The sequence below is a fragment of the Pristis pectinata genome, chromosome 35, assembly GCF_009764475.1.
Source record: "Pristis pectinata isolate sPriPec2 chromosome 35, sPriPec2.1.pri, whole genome shotgun sequence".
Taxonomy (NCBI): domain Eukaryota; kingdom Metazoa; phylum Chordata; class Chondrichthyes; order Rhinopristiformes; family Pristidae; genus Pristis; species Pristis pectinata.
This window is the reverse complement of record NC_067439.1, coordinates 13,684,848-13,703,633: the sequence shown is the minus strand read 5'-3', so window position 1 is coordinate 13,703,633 and position 18,786 is coordinate 13,684,848. Positions and strand designations below refer to the sequence as shown.

Sequence of the window (18,786 nt, the reverse complement as noted above, 5' to 3'; positions counted from 1 at the left end):
TGCCTGACCCACTGAGTTCTTCCAGCTTTTTGTTGTTGCACCTTACGCTACCACATCTGTGATGTTCCCTGTTCCATCTCCACATCTGCTCATCAGTGACTGAAAACCTTCCCCAATCCCCTGGAACCTCCAGACACACAGCTTACACCAGGGTCCCCCTCTTCAATCCCACACGTGCAAACCTCCCCTCCTCTGCTGCAACAAATCCCATCTCCTGAGGCCCTGCGTCTGCCAACCTCCATCGCCTCTCAATCCGGTGACATCTGGGCCTGAAGGTTCCCAGACTTTTGAAGCACCCCACAGCTTCACTCCTCCTGGTCTCTCAAACCTCTGAGTTCTGTACACCCAGATTTTTTTTCAGTTTTAATATTCCCCATTTTCCCCCATTATATTCCATTTGCCAGATCTTTGCCCACTCACTTAACCTATCTCTAACCCTCTGTCCTTTATTCAAGTGTTCCTCTATCTTTGCGCCATCTGAAATTTCAGCAACCAAGACTTGGGTGTCTTCACTCAAGTCATTAATAAAACTTGTAAAATATTGAGCAACAATCCCCGCACCACATCACATAGCACATCTTGCCAACCCATTTACACCTACCCTCTGTTCCATGTTACCTAGCCAATCTTCTATCCACACTAAAACATTGCTTCTCAGATATGAGGTTTTATTTTCTGCAATAAACCTTGGGCAGCACCTTACTACATGCCTTCTGGAAATCTAAATTTTAGTGCATCCACTGGTATGATTTTATCCATCACATATGTTATTCTTCAAATTACTCCAATAAATTGGTCAAATAGCTTCTAATATTTTCCCTGTGACAGATGTTAAGCTAACTGCCTATAGTTTCCTTGTTTCTGTCTCCCCCTCGTCCTGAATCAAGGAATCATATTTGCTTTTTCCAGATCTAATGGAACTTTCCCTTAATTTAGGGAATTTTAGAAAATTAAAAGCAATATGCCAATTACCTCACTGGCCACTTCTTTTGAAACCCCAGCGTTTCTCCAGAGACCCAGAGACTTCTCAGTCTGCAGCTTGGACAATTTGCTCAGTACCATTTCCTGGCTGTTTTGTAAGTTCCCTGTGTTCCTTCCTCCCAATCTGCAACCACTTACATAGAACATAGAACAGTATAGCACAGGAACAGGCCCTTCAGCCCACGATGTCTGTGCTGAACACGATGCCCAATTAAACTATATCCCTTCTGCCTGTACATGATCCACATCCCTCCATACCCTGAATATTCATGTATCTATCTAACAGCCTCTTAAATGCCACTATTGTGTCTGCTTCCACCACCACCCCTGGCAGCCCGTTCCAGACCCCTGCAACTCATTGTGTAAAAAACTTGTCCCGCACATCTCCTTCAAACTTTCCCCTCTCACTTTAAATGCATGTCCTCTAGTACTTGGCATTTGCATCCTGGGAAAAAGATTCTGACTGTCTACCCTACCTATTGCATGCCTCTCATAATCATATAAGCTTCTATCAGGTCTCCTCTCAGTCTCCGACGCTCCAGAGAAAACAACCCAAGTTTCTCCAACCTCTGCTTTTAGCTCGTACCCTGACATCCAGGCAGCATCCTGGTAAACCTCTTCTGCATCCTTCCCAAAGTCCCCACATCCTTCATGCAGTGGGGTGACCACTTCTGTCATGTTAGTGACTGATGCAAAATACCTGTTTAATTCTTTACAATCTTCTTCCCTTCCATTTTATTGCCCTTATTCACTTTCTAATGGGCCAGCACTCACTTTGTTCTCTGCTTTTTTATGTATGTTTAGAAGCTTTGACTACCTGAAATCATGTTCTGTAAAGTGCCACTGGAATTGCATGTAAATTGTAAATTGTAAGTGGGTTTATTATTGTCACATGTACTGAGGTACAGTGAAAAACTTAGTTTTGCATGCCATCCATACAGATCATTTCATCACGTCAGTGCATTGAGGTAGTACAAGGGAAACTAACAAAATACAGCATGTTTTGTCCTTGCTGAGATTATTCCAAACCACTTCCAAGTCAGAGTTTGCAGCTCACTGCTGCATTAAGAAGCATACCCAAGCTCCACACCCAAGAAGAGGAGAATTCATCTACTTTTCCTTCGGCCCACTGGGGCAGATATCAGACCAGTGGGATTTGCTACCACTGCAGTATTCCCCATTGTGAGAATGTTGATAGGCTGCACTCCTCACAGACTGCTCCCTAGAACCCTTTAAAGCCCCTGATCATGTCTCCTGTCGGTAACCTTCACCTCTCCATACCATCTCCCCCATCACTGTGGCAGACATTCCAAAAGCAACAGCACTCCCTGGTAGTTGGAAGAGTGCTTGTGTTAAAGAGGGTTGGCGCCCGAGGTGGCAGCAGTGAGGCCAAACACAGGCAGCTGCAAAATCTTGGAATAATCAGAACAACAGCTCCCACTGAACCTAACGTTGCATGGAAAACCCCAATGATGGTACATCAGGGGTCACAATGTCTGTAGTAATTAAGACCAAAGGTCCAGAGTTCTATTCCTAAACCCCAGCACCTCCCGAACTCCCTCACCTCTAAGCTGCTCCTCAAGTCTTGATCGAACCATATCCATTATGTGTCTTGATATTAAATTTGTTGCATTTATGTGTTTTTCTTCCTATTGGTCACATATCCCTCTAAACCTTTCCTATCCATGTACCTGTCCAAATGCCATTTTAAACCTTGTACCTGCCTCTACCACTTTCTCTAGCAGCTCGTTCTGTATACCCACAGCCTCTCTGTGTGAAGATGATGCTTCCCAGATCCCCTTCAAATCTTTCCCCTCTCACCTTAAACCTCTGCCCTCTAGTCTTAGATGGGTAAAGGAAGGAGCTATCTTCTCGCTCACTGATTCCCCTCTCTGCTCTCAGAATGTTCTAAAATGATTGAATGTCAAGTTTGTTGGCAGAAATGGCATTGGAGGAGCCAAAAAGGGCTAAGTGGTCTCATTCTGTGTGGTTTTCTGTGTGACAGGTATTTAACCTTTCCTGAAACCATTCCTTTTGCAGATGAAGTTGAAGGAATAATGACGATATTGTTCCTGCTGCTAATTGTGGCTGTTCTGGAGCCCTCTGCTCAGATTTCTGTGTGATTATTTCTAATTTTCATTTACTTGAAATGATATTGTCCTTTTTCTCTCAGCTCTTGCTGAATTTGAGCAGATCACTGTGACTGAACAGTGGGCAGAGCAGTCAACTCCCTCCAGAATGTATCTCCATTGGTATTCTGGTCAATGTAACACCATGTACAGAATGGCTGGAAGGAGAGGTCTCACGACACTCAGTGGGAAATGACTGAACCTTTTATCTCCTCTAATGTTCCATGCTGTAGTATTCGTCCTGTGGTAAAGAAAAGGTCAAAGTCAAGTTTATTGTCATATGCACAAGTACAAGTACACACAGGTGCAATGAAAAACTTACTTGCAGCAGCATCACAGGCACAGAGGATCAGATAAGCAGCATTCACAAGGAAAAACATAACTTAAACATAAATTATACACAATTTTAACAAGAATGAACACAATGAGAACAAAAAAAAGTCCATCGTAGTGCAACGTGGTCATAGTGTTGCTATACTGAGATAGTGATTAGGTTTGTGCAGGTTAGTTCAATAACCAAATGGTTGAAGGGAAGTAGCTGTTCTTGAACCTGGTGGTGTGGGACTTCCGGTTTCTGTACCTCCTGCCCAATGGTAGCTGCGAGAAGGTGGAATGGTCCGGATGGTGGAGAGCTTTGATGATAGATGTTGCCTTCTTGAGGCAATGTCTCATATAAACAGTACCGATGGTGGGGAGAGATGCGGCCATGAGCGATTGGACTGAGTCCACTACTCTCTGCAGCTTCTTATGTTCCTGAGCATTCGAATTGCCGTTCAGACCATGATGCACCCAGTCAGGATACCTTCAAAAGGACTGAATGTTGCCTGAGGTTTTCTTACTGACCGTCAGTGTTGTTGTTCAGTCCAGGTGATGAGCTGTGTTCTATTTACAAACCTAATTTATTTTACAATTGGGTTCTCTAAATAGTAACGGATTGGAAAATTACATCAATAATAATTATAAAATATCACCTCAAGCTACACTGAGAGGTGACATACGATCAGCCAGTCAGGGGCAAATCCAAAAGCCCCACTTGGAGTTTTACAGTTCATCAATGCTCAATGCCCCTCCGGCTTTGCCCCCACCTGTCACTACTCCATCTGCTATTTATGGTATTACTGAGGCTTTAGTTCCGATGTTACTGTCTGGGGAGGTGTTAATGTAACTCAGTAAGAATTACTTGGGAACTGCAGCAGCAGAATATTCGCACTGTTACTGACGATACGTTGATGTGGTTACAGATTCCCAAGGCTGTCAATGGGACAGTTAACAGTGATGGAGTATGTGTCTGCACAGTGATATTGCCTGATGACACATTCCCAGTGGAAAAAATGGAATATTTGGAAGCAACAACGACAGATCTCAGTATCAGTGTCCAAAGTGAAATCAGCGAGGGAAAGGAACCAAGTTTGTCCATCCTCTGCTTTTTAGCTCGTACCCTGACATCCAGGCAGCATCCTGGTAAACCTCCTCTGCATCCTTCCCAAAGCCCCCCACATCCTTCATGCAGTGGGGTGACCACTTCTGTCATGTTAGTGACTGATGTAAAATACCTCTCTACCATCTCCTCCTTCTCCAGTAAATATTGCTCCGATCCACTTTCTAATGGAACAGTGCTCACTTTGTTAACTCTACATTTTATATGACTTTAGAAACTTTGACTACCTGAAATCACGTTTTGTAAAGTGCCACTGGAATTGCATGCAAATTGTAAGTGGGTTTATTATTGTCACATGTACTGAGGTACAGTGAAAAACTTTGTTTTGCATGCCATCCATACAGATCATTTCATCACATCAGTACGTTGAGATCAAGGGAAAGGCAGACCACTGCCAAGTCACAGAGTTTGCAGTGCCACTCAAAAGAAGAGGAGAATTCATCTGCTTTTCTTTTGACCCACTGGAGCAGACATTGGAGCAGTGGGATTTCCTACCACTGCTCTATTCCCCATTGAGCTCATGGACCCCCTCTAAAGCCCCTGTCGGTAACCTTCACCTCTCCATTCCGTCTCTCCCATCACTGTGGCAGACATTCCAAAAGCAGCAGCACTCCCTGGTAGTTGGAAGAGTGCTTGTGTTAAAGAGGGTTGGCGCCCGAGGTGGCAGCAGTGAAGCCAAGCACAGGCAGCTGCAAAATCTTGGAATAATCAGAACAACAGCTCCCACTGAATCCAACTTTGTGTGGGAAACCCCAGTGATGGTACGTCAGGTGTCACCATGCTTGTAGTCATTAAGGCCAAAGATCTGAGTTCTCTTCCTAAACCCCAGCACCTCCCAAACTCCCTCCCCTCTAAGCTGCTCCTTAAATCGTGATCGAACCATCTCCATTTTGTGGCTTGAGATCAAGTTTGTTGCGTTTATCTGTTTTTCTTCCTATTGTTCCCCTTCTGGAATGTTGGCTGAAAACACTGCCCACACTACGCCCAGTAACCAATTCACGGTGAGATTTGATAATTAATTGCATTTTAAAAAACAAACCTTTTATCAAGGTTCAGAGAGCGCAGCTGTCACTCGCTGATACTTTATTGGTGATCTTGGTGTTTGATCTCACCGTTTGAGTTTACCCATCCGGGTAACATATGGCACCAGTAACAACAGAGGGAGATAATGTGCTGATATGCATACGGTCTCGTGCCTATATAGCCCAGGACTCCCTCTGATGACCCACTTATTATTCTGGGTGTCAGCACTGCAAGAGGCTTGGCGTTCGCTCCTTACCTGCTGTCAGGTTGGTAAATCACAGTCTTAGAGTCATAAAGTTATACAGCACGGAAACAGGACCTTTAGCCCAACTCGTCCATGCCGACCAAGTTTCCTACCTGATCTACTTCCATTTGCTTGCATTTAGCCCACATCCCTCTAAACTTTTCCTATCCACGTAGCTGTTGAAATGCACTTAAACCTTGTACCCGCCTCTACCACTTCCTCTGGCAGCTTGTTCCATATACCCACAGCCTCTCTGTGTGAAGATGTTGCATCTCAGGTCCCCTTTAAATCTTTCCCCTCTCTCATCAAACTCTGCCTTCTGGTTTTAGACTCTCCTGCACTGTGAAAAGGACTGTGACCCATTTACCTTTTCTATGCTCCTCATGTTTTTATATACCTCCTTAGCATCACCCCTCAGCCTCCTACATTCCAACCCATCCAGTCTCTCCTTAAAGCTCAAGCCCACCAGTCTCGGTAACATCCTCATGAATCTTTTTTCCACCCTCTCCATCTTAATAGCACCCTTCTGATAGCTGGGTGACTAGAACTGCATACAATAGTCCAAGTGTGGTCTCTCCGATGTCCTGTACAATAGTAACATGATGTCCAACTCTTGTACTCAACACCCTGACCAGTGATGGCAACGCTGCCAAACACATTCTTCACCATCCTGTCTACCTGCGTCTCCACTTTCAGTGAACTCTGTACTTGCACCCCTAGGTCTCTCTGTTCTACAACACTCTCCAGGGCCCTGCCATTTACTACATCCGTTTTGCCCTGGTTTAACTTAGTTTTGGAAGCAGAGAAGTGTATAGATTATCTGATCAAATTTATTTCAACGGAACTGTTAATCAGGTTTGAACTGGGTGCAATACGGCAGTAATCCAGACTGGTGAGTCAGCCCATTAGAACTTTAACTGCCCGAGTTATGCAGTCAACAGGACCATTGCGACCAAAATCAGTTCTATCCTTAGTCAATGGTCACATGCTTCCTATCAGCTTCATTTAGTAATCATCACACATAGGTGCCTTGAGTGACAACCTATCCGAGGGATTCCATTGACAATAGGGTCTCAGAGCAAGCAGCAGAAGTATCAGGAAGAACTGTAAATGGTCTAAATCTGAAATAAAAACAGCAAGTGCTGGAAATACTCAGTAGGTCAGGCGGCATCTGTGGAGAGAGATGCAGGGTCATCCTTTCAGGTTGGATCCATCGGAACTTGGTAAGATGTAGCAAACAGGCATGTTTTGAGGAGCAGGGAGAAGTGAGGAGAACAAAGGGAATGTGAGTGATAGAGCGGAGATCAAGAGAAAATGGACGGGTCGGATTGGTGCTGGCTGAGGGAGGGTCTTGCAGACTGATGAATGCCTTATCTGTCTGAAGAAGGTGAAATCAGAGGAACGAAAATCAAAAAAAAATGGCAACTAAACAAACACTGCTGAAACTTTGAGGTATAGAATACCACTGTTGTGAAAATCTGAAATAAAAGATAGCATGAAAGCCTAGAGTGGTAATTTTGGTAGTGGTAGATGACAGTAAACCAGATAGAGATGTTCAAACTTGCAAACCCTATTCTGCCGTTGAATTCAAACAAGGGTGATTGAATCTAATAGGTTCCAACTCGCTCTACTTAGCTTTAATGTAACATTCTCTCCATATGTTCCTGTCCCTTTGAGATAAGGAGTAACATTCAATTTTGACTGTATTTTGTATGTCTGCTGGTTGTTCGTGATTTCTGATCACCCTGTAACCCCACAGTTCCTAAATTCTCACAATTCAGAAAATATTCTTCCATAGGTCCAAAATGGGTAACATTGCTATGACTCATACTGAATTTTATGGACAAGAGGGAGTGAGCAGCTGGCAGTAAATGTCTGACTCCGTGAACGTTACCATCTCCTTCCAACCAATTCCCTGCCCAACACAAAGTTCTGAGCAAGACACTGGTAGTTAGCTTCAGATGGGTAAAGGAAAGAGCTAACTTCTTGCTCACTGATTCCCCTCTCTATTCCTGGAAAGAGAACTTTTTAAAATGACTGTGTGTCAAAACAATTCCAAGATTGTTGAGAGAAATGACAATGGAGGAGCCAAAAAGGGCTAAGTGGTCTCATTCTGTGTGGTTTTCTGTGTCACAGGTATTTAACCTTTCCTGAAATCATTCCTTTTGCAGGTGAAGTTGAAGGAAAATGGCGATATTGCTCCTGCTGCTGATTGTGGCTGTTCTGGAGCCCTCTGCTCAGATTTCTGTGAGTTTGTTTCTAATTTTCATTTACCTGAAATGACTTTGTCCCTTCTCTCTCGGTTCTTGCTGTGTTTGAGTAGATCACTGTGACTGAACAGTGGACAGAGCAGTCAACTCCCTCTAGAATGTACCTCCATTGGTGTTCTGGTCAATGTAACACCATGTACAGAATGGCTGGAAGGAGAGGTCTCACGACACTCAGTGGGAAATGACTGAACCTTTTATCTCCTCTAATGTTCCATGCTGTAGTATTCATCTTGTGGTAAAGAAAAAGTCAAAGTCAAGTTTATCGTCATATGCACAAGTACAAGTATACAGGTGCAACGCAAAACTTACTTGCAGCAGCATCACAGGCACAGAGGATCAGATAAGCAGCATTCACAAGGAAAAACATAACTTAAACATAAATTATACACAACTTTAACAATAATGAACACAATTAGAACAAAAAAAACTAAAATCCATTGTAGTTCAAAGTGGTCAAAGTGGTCATAGTGTTGCTGTACTGAGGTAATGATTAGGGTTGTGCAAGTTGGTTCAAGAACTGAATGGTTGAAGGGAAGTAGCTGTTCTTGAACCTGGTAGTGTGGGACTTCAGGCTCTGTACCTCCTGCCCAATGGTAGCTGTGAGAAGATGGCATGGCCCGGATGGTGGGGATCTTTGATGATAGATGTTGCCTTCTTGAGGCAGCGCCTCATGTAGATACTTTCAGTGGTGGGGAGGAATGTGCCTATGATGTATTGGACAGAGTCCACTACTCTCTGCAGCTTCTTACATCCCTGTGCATTCAGATTTCCATACCAGACCATGATGCACCCAGTCAGGATACTCTCAAAAGGACTGAATGTTGCCTGAGGTTTTCTTCCTGACAGTCAGTGTTGCTGTTCAGTCCAGGTGATGAGCTGTGTTCTATTTACAAACCTAATTTATTTTACAATAGGGCCCTAAATAGTAATGGATTGAAAAATTACATTCAATAATAATTATAAGATATCACCTCAAGCTACACTGAGAGGTGACATACGATCAGCCAGTCAGGGGCAAATCCAAAAGCCCCACTTGGAGTTTTACAGTTCATCAATGCTCAATGCCCCTCCGGCTTTGCCCCCACCTGTCACTACTCCATCTGCTATTTGTGGTGTTGCTGAGGCTTTAGTTCCAATGTTACTGTCTGGGGAGGTGTTAATGTAACTCAGTAAGAATTACTTGGGAACTGCAGCAGCAGAGTATTCGCACTGTTACTGACGATACGTTGATGTGGTTACAGATTCCTAAGGCTGTCAATGGGACAGTTAACAGTGATGGAGTATGTGTCTGCACAGTGATATTGCCTGATGACACATTCCCAGTGGAAAAAATGGAATATTTGGAAGCAACAACGACAGATCTCAGTATCAGTGTCCAAAGTGAAATCAGCAAGGTATGGAAATTAATTTACTGTACATTCCCATTGGAATTTCTGGGTGTGTGCCCTATAACAATTATGACTGCTCCAAGATGTTTGAGTACACACATTCCCTACGGGGCATTCCTACCCCAGTGACTTGACCACACACACCCAGTTTCCCATGTTACAATGACGAAACATTGCAACAATGGCTACACATGGCAACAGCTACACATTACAAGAGCTACAGATTTCCTCAATGGCTGCACATTACAACAGCACCTACACATTACAGCAAGAGCTACACATTATAACAAAGGCTACACATTACAATGGCTACACATTACAACAATGGCTGCTTGGTACAACAATGGCTACACATTACAATGGCTACAACACTACAACAATATCTATACAATACAACAGCTACACATTACAATGGCTACACATTACAATGGCTACAACATTACAGCAATATCTGGACAATAAAACAGCTACACATTACAACAATGCTTTGGGTTAAAATGAAAGTCAAACTCAAAATTCAGGCCTTTTCCTCTTGTCTCCGGAGGGAGCTATAACCCAGGTGTGTTTGCTGTGTTTCTCTGTCCAGGTGCAACAATACGCACAGATTATCTCAATGCACACAGTGAAGCTGCTGAATCTGACACAGCGAGTGGAGAGCATCGAGACAGGAAGCTCCTACACCCAGCTTGACTTTGAGCTGCTTAAGCTAGAGATCCAAGAGCTGGTCTCGCTCACCACTCAGCTGAAGGTCACGATCAATGGAAGCAACACCATCATCGAGCAGCTTTACAAAGAGGTCAGGAGGGCACACTTCACACACTCGATTCTCCTTGTGTCTACAGTGAATGTTTTATTATTGATGAAAGGGGGCTGGTTAATACTGATAAAATCACAGTAGACTAGAGGTCTCACCAGGACAAGACCACATGTAAAACCCTTCAGAAATGCGAATGTGTTTAGATATTGGGCTAATCCACATCCTTTTCACAAGTTCCATTGTTTTTGAAAGAAAAAATCAATGTTTTTTCTAAAATAATTCTACATTTTCTGACATTTAAAAGGTGTTAAAATTAATCAAACCAAGTTCAAATTCAACTTCAAGTTTATTGTCAGGGACCTACCTGCCAGGGAATAGATGCCATGAAAATTTGCTTTTTACAGAAACAGCACAGTACGTTACAAACATGACAAACAAAAGTTAATATAAACTTAATTTAACATTAATTTAACAAACCATTGAATTTTTTTTCCAAATGAAATACTTCAAATCATAGAAGAATTAAAACTATCTAAAGGAACGATCTAAAGTTATCGAATACTTACCTTTGTCCCTCACAACAGTTCCTATCCTTCAAATGTGTGGTCGATATCAAGTCTAAGTTGGAACATAAACTTCCAGCAAAACCGCAGCTAACACTGTTCAGGACTTTCACGTCTGCGCATATATAAATGCAGCAATGGTAATTCCTGACACCAGACAGGGAAATGTCAGTGGGTCCCTGTGAAGCTGCTGGCATTATACCGGAAAATCTGGGTCAATAACTCACAGTCAACTACTGGTCTTCTCCCAAGGTCTGTGCGGGGCTAAGTTCCACTTCCCATTCTATCATTGCTGGTCTGGACTCTGGAATGCCCCAGCCTACCCTGTGATGGGAATATCTTCACCAGAAGGCTCAGCACCACCTTCTTAATGGCTAATGGTACCCTTCTTAGTTATCTTCAATGAATTCAGTCCCACACCAACAACCCCTGGAGACACCATTGGCCAAATATTTAACTGGATGAGTCACATAGATACTGTGGCTACAAGGGCAGGTCAGGGGCTGGGTATCCTGCAGTGAGTGACTCACCTCCTGACACAGTAAGTCCTTCCACCGTCTACAAGTCAGGAGTGTGATGGAACACTCTCTACTTGCCTGGATGAGTGAGGCTCCAACAACACTCAAGAGGCTCTACACAATCCTGGATAAAGCAGTTGCTTGTTTGGCATCCCATCAAGCGGCTGCAGTGTGCACCATCTACAAAATGTGCTACAGTTACTTGCCTAGGCTACCTCAAAAGCACCTCCTCTACCCCCACGAAGGGCAACAGATGCAAGGGGGGCACCACCGCTTGCACATTCCCCCCACAGCCGCATGTCAACCAGAGTTGGAAATATATTGCTGATCCTTCATCAGTGCTGGGTCTAAATCCTGGAACTCCCTCCCCAACAGTGCAGTGGGAGCACCTTCACCAGAAGGACCACTGAGAATGAGGCTCACCACCACCCTCTCAAGGGGCATTTAGCGATGGACATTAAATGCTGGCTCCACCTGTGAAGCTCAGACATTGGAAAATAAGTACATTTCAAAAAAATAGATGGTTTCCTTAAAAATTGAAAACCAGCCACTTTTCTCCTTCAGTCTGCACATCCAGGTAGAAGAAATGATTTTTCACGCACTTAGGTCACCTCTGGTCCCAGTTCTCTAGAATAGAGAACTTCAGCCAAAATTGTCAGCCCTGCGGCAAACAGTCGACAGCTCTGGGCAAGGTGGTGCCAACTGCCTGATCAGTGGTCAGGTGATTCCCCTCCTGCTGTTCCCTGTAGCCAGGAGGATTCTTGGCATCGAGATTCGGTTCTGGTTGGAACAAGACATATCTCAGTGGTCTTGTCACTGCACCGGTTGGTGTGAATTATATCATTTGTGTTTACTTTCTAACTGGTCCTCCCTGTGACATATTCTTGTGCTTCAGATTGAGAACATATCACTCATCGTCCACCAGCTGGAATCGTACGACAAGAACAACGTCCTGCAGATCCGCAAGGAGATTGCGGCTCTGAAGGAGCGCCTGGCAGAGTGTGAGAAGAACCAGGCTGCAACAAACCCTCCGCCCATTGATTACGGTCAGTTACTGATCAACCTTACGGCAGCTCACTGACGGGGAGGGGGAGGGCAGCCACCACCTGGGTCCGAAGCCCTTTACTGAGTGTAGCACAGAGATATCACTGACAGCCATAAATGTTATTGCAAGGTGTTGGCAGTCACCTGCACTGTGGGTGAATAACACGGTTTATCCCCTGGGATCGCATGAAAGGAGCTGGTTGGAAGTTGGTGTCAGTGTCCTCCCCCATGAACCTCTGACTGCTCCTCCAGGCCGCAGGCATTTCCTTCTCTTCAATGTCTCTGTCTGATTGTTGTTTCCCTTCTGTCTGCTGCCTCCTCTTTCTCTCTATGTTCCTCTCAGGTTTTCCCCTTGTGCTCTCTCTTCTCATGCTCTCCATCCAAGTTCTCTCTCTCTCTCCCTCTCTCCCTCTCCCTCTTTATCTCTCTTCCCACCTCCCTCTCTCTCTCTCCCTCTTTATCTCTCTTCCCACCTCTCTCTCTCTCTCTCTCTCTCTCTCTCTCTCTCTCTCTCTCTCTCTCTCTCTCTCTCTCTCTCTCTTTCTCCCTCTCTCTCATTCCCTTCTCGTTTAGGTTTCTCTCATGCCTGTTCTCATCTTAACTTTTTCTTTCTCTCTTTCTCCTTCCCCTTCTCTCACTCTCCCCCTGTCCACACCGAGGTGCCTATTGCGTCTCTATTCTCCTGTCACCTCTGTTTTCTCCATCTCTGTCCCTCCATCTCTGCCCCCGCCTCTCTGCCCCTCCCTCTCCCCCTCACACTCTGTCCACTCTATTTTCTCCATTTTTCTCTCTCTCACTCTCTCTCCCTCCATTTCTGCCACCTCTCTCTCTCCTTGTCTCTCTCTCTCAACCTCTCTCTTTATTTCTTTCTCCCATCCCCTTAATTCTCTCTCTACACTTCCCTCTTCCCTCTGACTCTCTCTGTCTCTATATCTTTCTCTCCCACCCCCACCTCTCTCTCTCTCTCTTTTAGTTCATCCCCTTCTTTGACTACTTTCTCCTTCAATCAGCTTTTCCAAATCATGAGGGCAGAAGGTTAGAAAAATATTTACATGACCTGACAACTCACGGCCATCAAACAATTGAACAGAAAACAATGGCAGGCGACCAGATTATGGGACCACAGCCCACAGCACAGGAGGCTTTTGGTTTCCAAAGAACCCCTCACACTCAGTCCCACAGTCCAGTTTGTGTCTGTTGCTCTGTAGGTTCCTCACCCTCAAGAACCTGTTCAACTTGTTTCTAAAATAATTTCTAAAATCAGCTTCCATCACCTCTAGTGAGGTATTGGTTGGTGAATACAGAATGTCTGTTACACATCGTTCTGTCCACTGTTCCACAGGGGGTAGACAGGTTCTTTTGGTAAGGCTTGTGCTGGAGAGATGTGTCTGCTCTGAATCTGACATCAAGTCTCTACAGAATGAGAATAATGCAAAACAAAAAGATCCAGCCAGTTGTAAAAGGGTATTTGTGTCAAGGAAGACTCATTTACAGCTGTTCGTATTCCAGGATACACTCAGCCACCCACCTATCCATTACAAAGGAATTATCTTATGGATCAGACCAGTGGAAATCTCAGGAGCAATACAACCCCTTAATAGACAGAGATAGACAGTTCTATCATTATTATGTAACTGCACCTTGATATGTTTTGGAGAGCCAATTCACCAAGGTTTTTCCATTGGGACAAGACCTCTGACATGATAATATCCAATCAAGGACCCATCTCAACCCAGACATACTCCCTGCTCCCCCCTTTCATCGGGCAGACGATACAAAACCTTGAGAGCACGTACCACCAGGCTCAAGGACAGCTTCTATCCTGCTGTTATCAGACTCCTGAATGGACCTCTTGTACATGAAAGATGAACTCTTGATCTCCCGATCTCCTTCATTGTGGCCCTTGCACTTTATTTGTCTACTAGGAATGAACTTCCTCTGTAACTGTAACATTATATTCTGCATTCTGTTTTCCTTTTTACTACCTTGATGTACTTAAGTATGGAAATGATCTGTCTGGATGGCATGCAAAACAAAAGCTTTTCACTTTATCTCAGTACATGAGACAATAATAAACCAATTCAGTTCAGTTCAATTGGGTATAGCTGGAAATAATGCATGTAAAATAAAAGAGATTACTGTATAATTATATTTCTTTTCATTGACAGGGAGCTGCAACCATGGTGGTCCCCTCAATGTGACCGAGCCTTTCGTGACACAATTGAACTGGAGAGGATTCAGTTATAAGTTTGGAGGGTGGGGCAGGGACCCCTCTCCCTTGCCCCCTAAGGAGGATCTGTACTGGGTAGCACCACTCGCCAATGAACAAAGGCTCGACACTTTCCGACTACATTCTTCGTACGACGACTTACTGCTCTACAAGAATCCAATCGAGAAAACACTTGTGATTCCGGGCCGTTATCGAAACTATAGAAACACGGCGCAGGGAAGCGGGATGGTTTTATACAATAACTCCTTGTATTACAACTGTTACAACACTAGGGACATGTGCAGGTTTAATGTAGACACAGGGGCTGTGGAGAGGGAGACCCTGGTTGATGCAGCCTTCAATAATAAGTTCTCGTATCAGGGTGTTAAGTACCAGGACATGGACTTTGCTGTGGATGAAACCGGTCTATGGGTCATTTACTCCACTGAACAAAATGCTGGGAATATGGTTATTAGTAAAATTAACACAACCTCCTTCACTGTGGAGAGGACATGGGTCACTAAACAGTTCAAACCTGGTGTGACCAACACCTTCATGATCTGCGGGGTGTTGTATGCGATTAGACCAGTGAGCACAAGGATGGAGGAGATTTTCTATACGTTTGATACCAGGACTGGTGTGGAAGGTAGGGTTGCTATAAAGATGGATAAAGTGATGGAGACAATACAGAGCGTCAGCTACAACCCCTCCGATCACAAGCTGTATGTCTACAATGACGGCTACCAGGTGACCTATGACGTGATGTTTCAACCTGATCAATAATCATCAATTGAAGCAAAATATCAATCAAGCATTCGCAAACTGATCAGCTGAGGCTGGGAATCACGGGGAAATCAGGGACCAAATTTTAATTTCTGTGGCTGAAGGTCAGGTCACATTTCATTTCCAAGTTAACTTCAAAGTTCAAACAGCAAAACCAATGGTCCTGAAAACTAAAATCACCCTGCATCATCCAAGGTCTAATTAATTCTGTACATTAATTCTACATCATCCAAGGTCTGATTAAACATCCTGTGTCCAGATCATAGTGAGGATGTTTAATTCAACCCAATTAGTGCTGTGACTGTTTGACTGCAGGGATAGTGCTCCTGCAGGAGGCTACTGCTCCTACAGCTTATGGGTTTCAATGACTACAGTGTCAAGATTACACTGCAGCTGGTGATGCAATTCCACTGACCTTCTATCCAATGTAAGTTTAATCTACTGCGCAGGTGGTAAAGTCAACATGAAGCTGGTTGGCTTCATGCTAGTGGTCACGTCAGCTCACTAAATACCCAATCCCTGCTTGAGTTGTGGGGAGATGGTCAGAAACTCAATCCTGGTGGAGGTCTTAATTCATTTCTGAATCTGTCACTGTTTATCACTAATTATCAGATGTAATTCAATATCTTGATGTGGAGATTACACTGCAAAACATAACACATTGATTAATAAAAAGCAGTGGCTACAAAGAGTCTGTGTGTTGCTGGTTGTCTTATTTTGTTCGGAGTTTTATATTCAGACCTTTATTCTCATCCAAACATTTGTATATTTCCCCTTCCCATCTCTACCATACCTTGGCCTCATGGACAGATCAAAGCAGGCACTTGGTTGGGGCTATCGCAAAGCCTCCTGTAGACAGTATGCCTGAAAACCTTTGTCATGTTTCTTCCAATCCTACCCTCCTTTGGAACTCCTGTGAGAACGTTTCCTACTGGGAGCAGCCAAGAGAAGGTCAACAGCATCCATTGGTGAGTTCAGCACTGCCTCCTGCTCCTTACGTTGCCACGACAGGAATGTCACATTCACTCCTTCATAGTGATTTCGTCGAGGTCCCTAATCCTGATCGGCCCATTCATCACACCTATCACTGAACAGTAATGTTCCCTTGACCTCACCCCTGTATCTCAATCTGTCCAAAGCTTCACCACAAGGTTGCAGGGAGCAGACTCTGGGGACAAAATTGCCACTGAGTTAGTTGGAAATCAGTGATCTCAGCAGATCTAATGAATGGAGGGATCATTTTTGACAAACGAAGATGGAACAGAGACCTGGACCTGGAATAGGCAGCTGGTGATACATTACTTGCTAATTTCTCTGCATATTGACCCAGACAGAACTTCCAACACCTTACATTTCCAGAGGAGACCCAAGAGACTATAGATGCTGGAATCTGGAGCAACCCACAAAAACTGCAGGAAATCAGTGGGTCAGGCAGCATCTGTGGACAGTTGACGTTTTGGGTCAGGATTTCACCTAGTCCAGATAAATTATCTCAATCCGAAATGTTGACCGTCCACAGATGCTGCCTGACCCATTGAGCTCTTCCAGCTTTTTGTTGTTGCACCTTATGCTTCCACGTCTGTGACACCTAGTCCATCCCCACCTCTGCTCATCAGTGGCTGAAAACCTCCATTCCCCTGGATCCTCCAGACACACGGCTTCCACCAGGGTCCCCCTCTTCAATCCCACACGTGCAAATCTCCCCTCCTCTGCTGCAACAAATCCTGTCTCCCGAGGCCCTGCATCTGCCAACCTCCATCGGCTCTCAATCCGGTGACATCTGGGCCTGAAGGTTCTCAGACTTTTGAATCACCCCACTACTTCCCTCCTCCTGGTGTCTCAAACCTCTGAGCTCTGTACACCTACCCAATGACAACAAAAGCAGAAAATGCTGGAAATACTCAGCAGGCCAGACCACATCTGCAGGAGTCAATGTTTCTGGCCTCTGCGTATTTCCAGAATTTACTGCTTTTGTTTCAGTTTTCCAACACCCGCAGTTTTTTTTGATTTTCAGTCACCCAATTCTAACCGTGCCTTCATCTGCCAACACCTCTGCCTTGCCTCTGGAATTCCTTCCTTTAACTTCCTTAATCTCACTACCCCTTCCCCCTCTGGAGTCATGAGACTCTCAGTCCTTCAGCCCACAATGTCTGTGCCAACCTTTTTGCCTGTCTACACTGATCCCATTTTCCTACATTAGAACCATATCCTCCTATACCTTGCCTACTTAAGTAATTCTTAAACTCAGTGAGCGTACCTGATTTCACCACCTCCTCTGGTAGTGCATTCCACATATTAACCACTCTCGGTGTAAAAGAAAACCTTCCCCTCAGATCACCTTTAAAACTTCTCTCTCTCGCCTTAAACCTATGCCGTCTTGTTTTTGATACCTCAACCACAGGAAAAGATGTTGACTCTCCACCCTATCGAAGCCTCTCATAATCTTATATACCTCTGTCAGGTCACCTTTCAGCCTCATTTGTTCCAAGGAAAATAAGTCCAGCCTATCCAATCTCTTCCCATAACTAAAGTCCTCCAATCCTGGCAACATCCTGGTGAATCTCCCCTTCACCCTCTCCAGCGCAACCACATCCTTCCTATTATGTGGTGACCAGAACTGCACACAGTTTTAGGGCGCTCCTTACTTCCATATTTCCCTATGAAGTGGCAGGAGCTCCCTCCACTATCAAGTCTCTGCTGGTTCACAGAATAATTCCATCCCCCCCATTAATTTTGACTATAACTTTTTCCCTCAATTCTGCCACTCACCTACACATGAAGCATGAGTTACAGTAGACTATTAACCTACCAACCTGAATGCCTTTGGGATGTGGGAGGGAACCAGAACACCTGGGGTAAACCAACGCGGTCACAGGGAGAACTTGCAAACTCCGCACAGACGGCACCCAAGGTCAGGATTGAACCTGGGTCTCTGGAGCTGTGAAACAGCAGCACTACCTGCTGTCCCACAGTGTGCCCATCCGTAACCTAAGCTTTTGATAACTGGCTCTAACGTCTGTTGTGAGAAATCCACACGGCTGTCATGTGACAGTAACGACACTGACCCCAGCTAACCGGAGGACAGCATTGCTCCTCTGATCGGAAGTTATACCACTGTCAATCAAGGTGCAGCTCCACCCATCCCTCAGGTGTGAGCGTACCTTTTGCCTCTGAACTTGCCTGACCACTCTGAACTTGCCTGACCAGTACCCTTTGTCCCTGAACCTGCCTGACCATTGGCTGTGGCAGGAACCTTTGGCTTTGACTCCCACACCATTGGCTCGTTTAAATCACAACAGTGAGGCTCCACCCAGCCTCCTAGCACCATAAAAAGGGCTGCCTCCCCTAGCCCTTCCTCTTTTGACGACCCCAGGAGTAGTGAGACAACGCTGCAGAGATCATTGGTAAGAGTGCACCACCACATGGTCAGGCAGCGTTT

The 18,786-nt window shown here is 44.7% G+C and overlaps 1 protein-coding gene across 1 annotated transcript; it reads left to right on the top strand.

The window, feature by feature from the left end:
* Positions 1-8,002: 8,002 nt before the first annotated feature.
* LOC127586262 (olfactomedin-4-like) lies at positions 8,003-15,347 on the top strand. The gene is made up of 5 exons (XM_052044067.1): positions 8,003-8,062; positions 9,327-9,479; positions 10,060-10,269; positions 12,207-12,357; positions 14,524-15,347. The coding sequence occupies exons 1-5, from the start codon at positions 8,003-8,005 to the stop codon at positions 15,345-15,347; spliced, it is 1,398 nt and encodes a 465-aa protein (XP_051900027.1).
* The last annotated feature ends 3,439 nt before the right edge of the window (positions 15,348-18,786 follow it).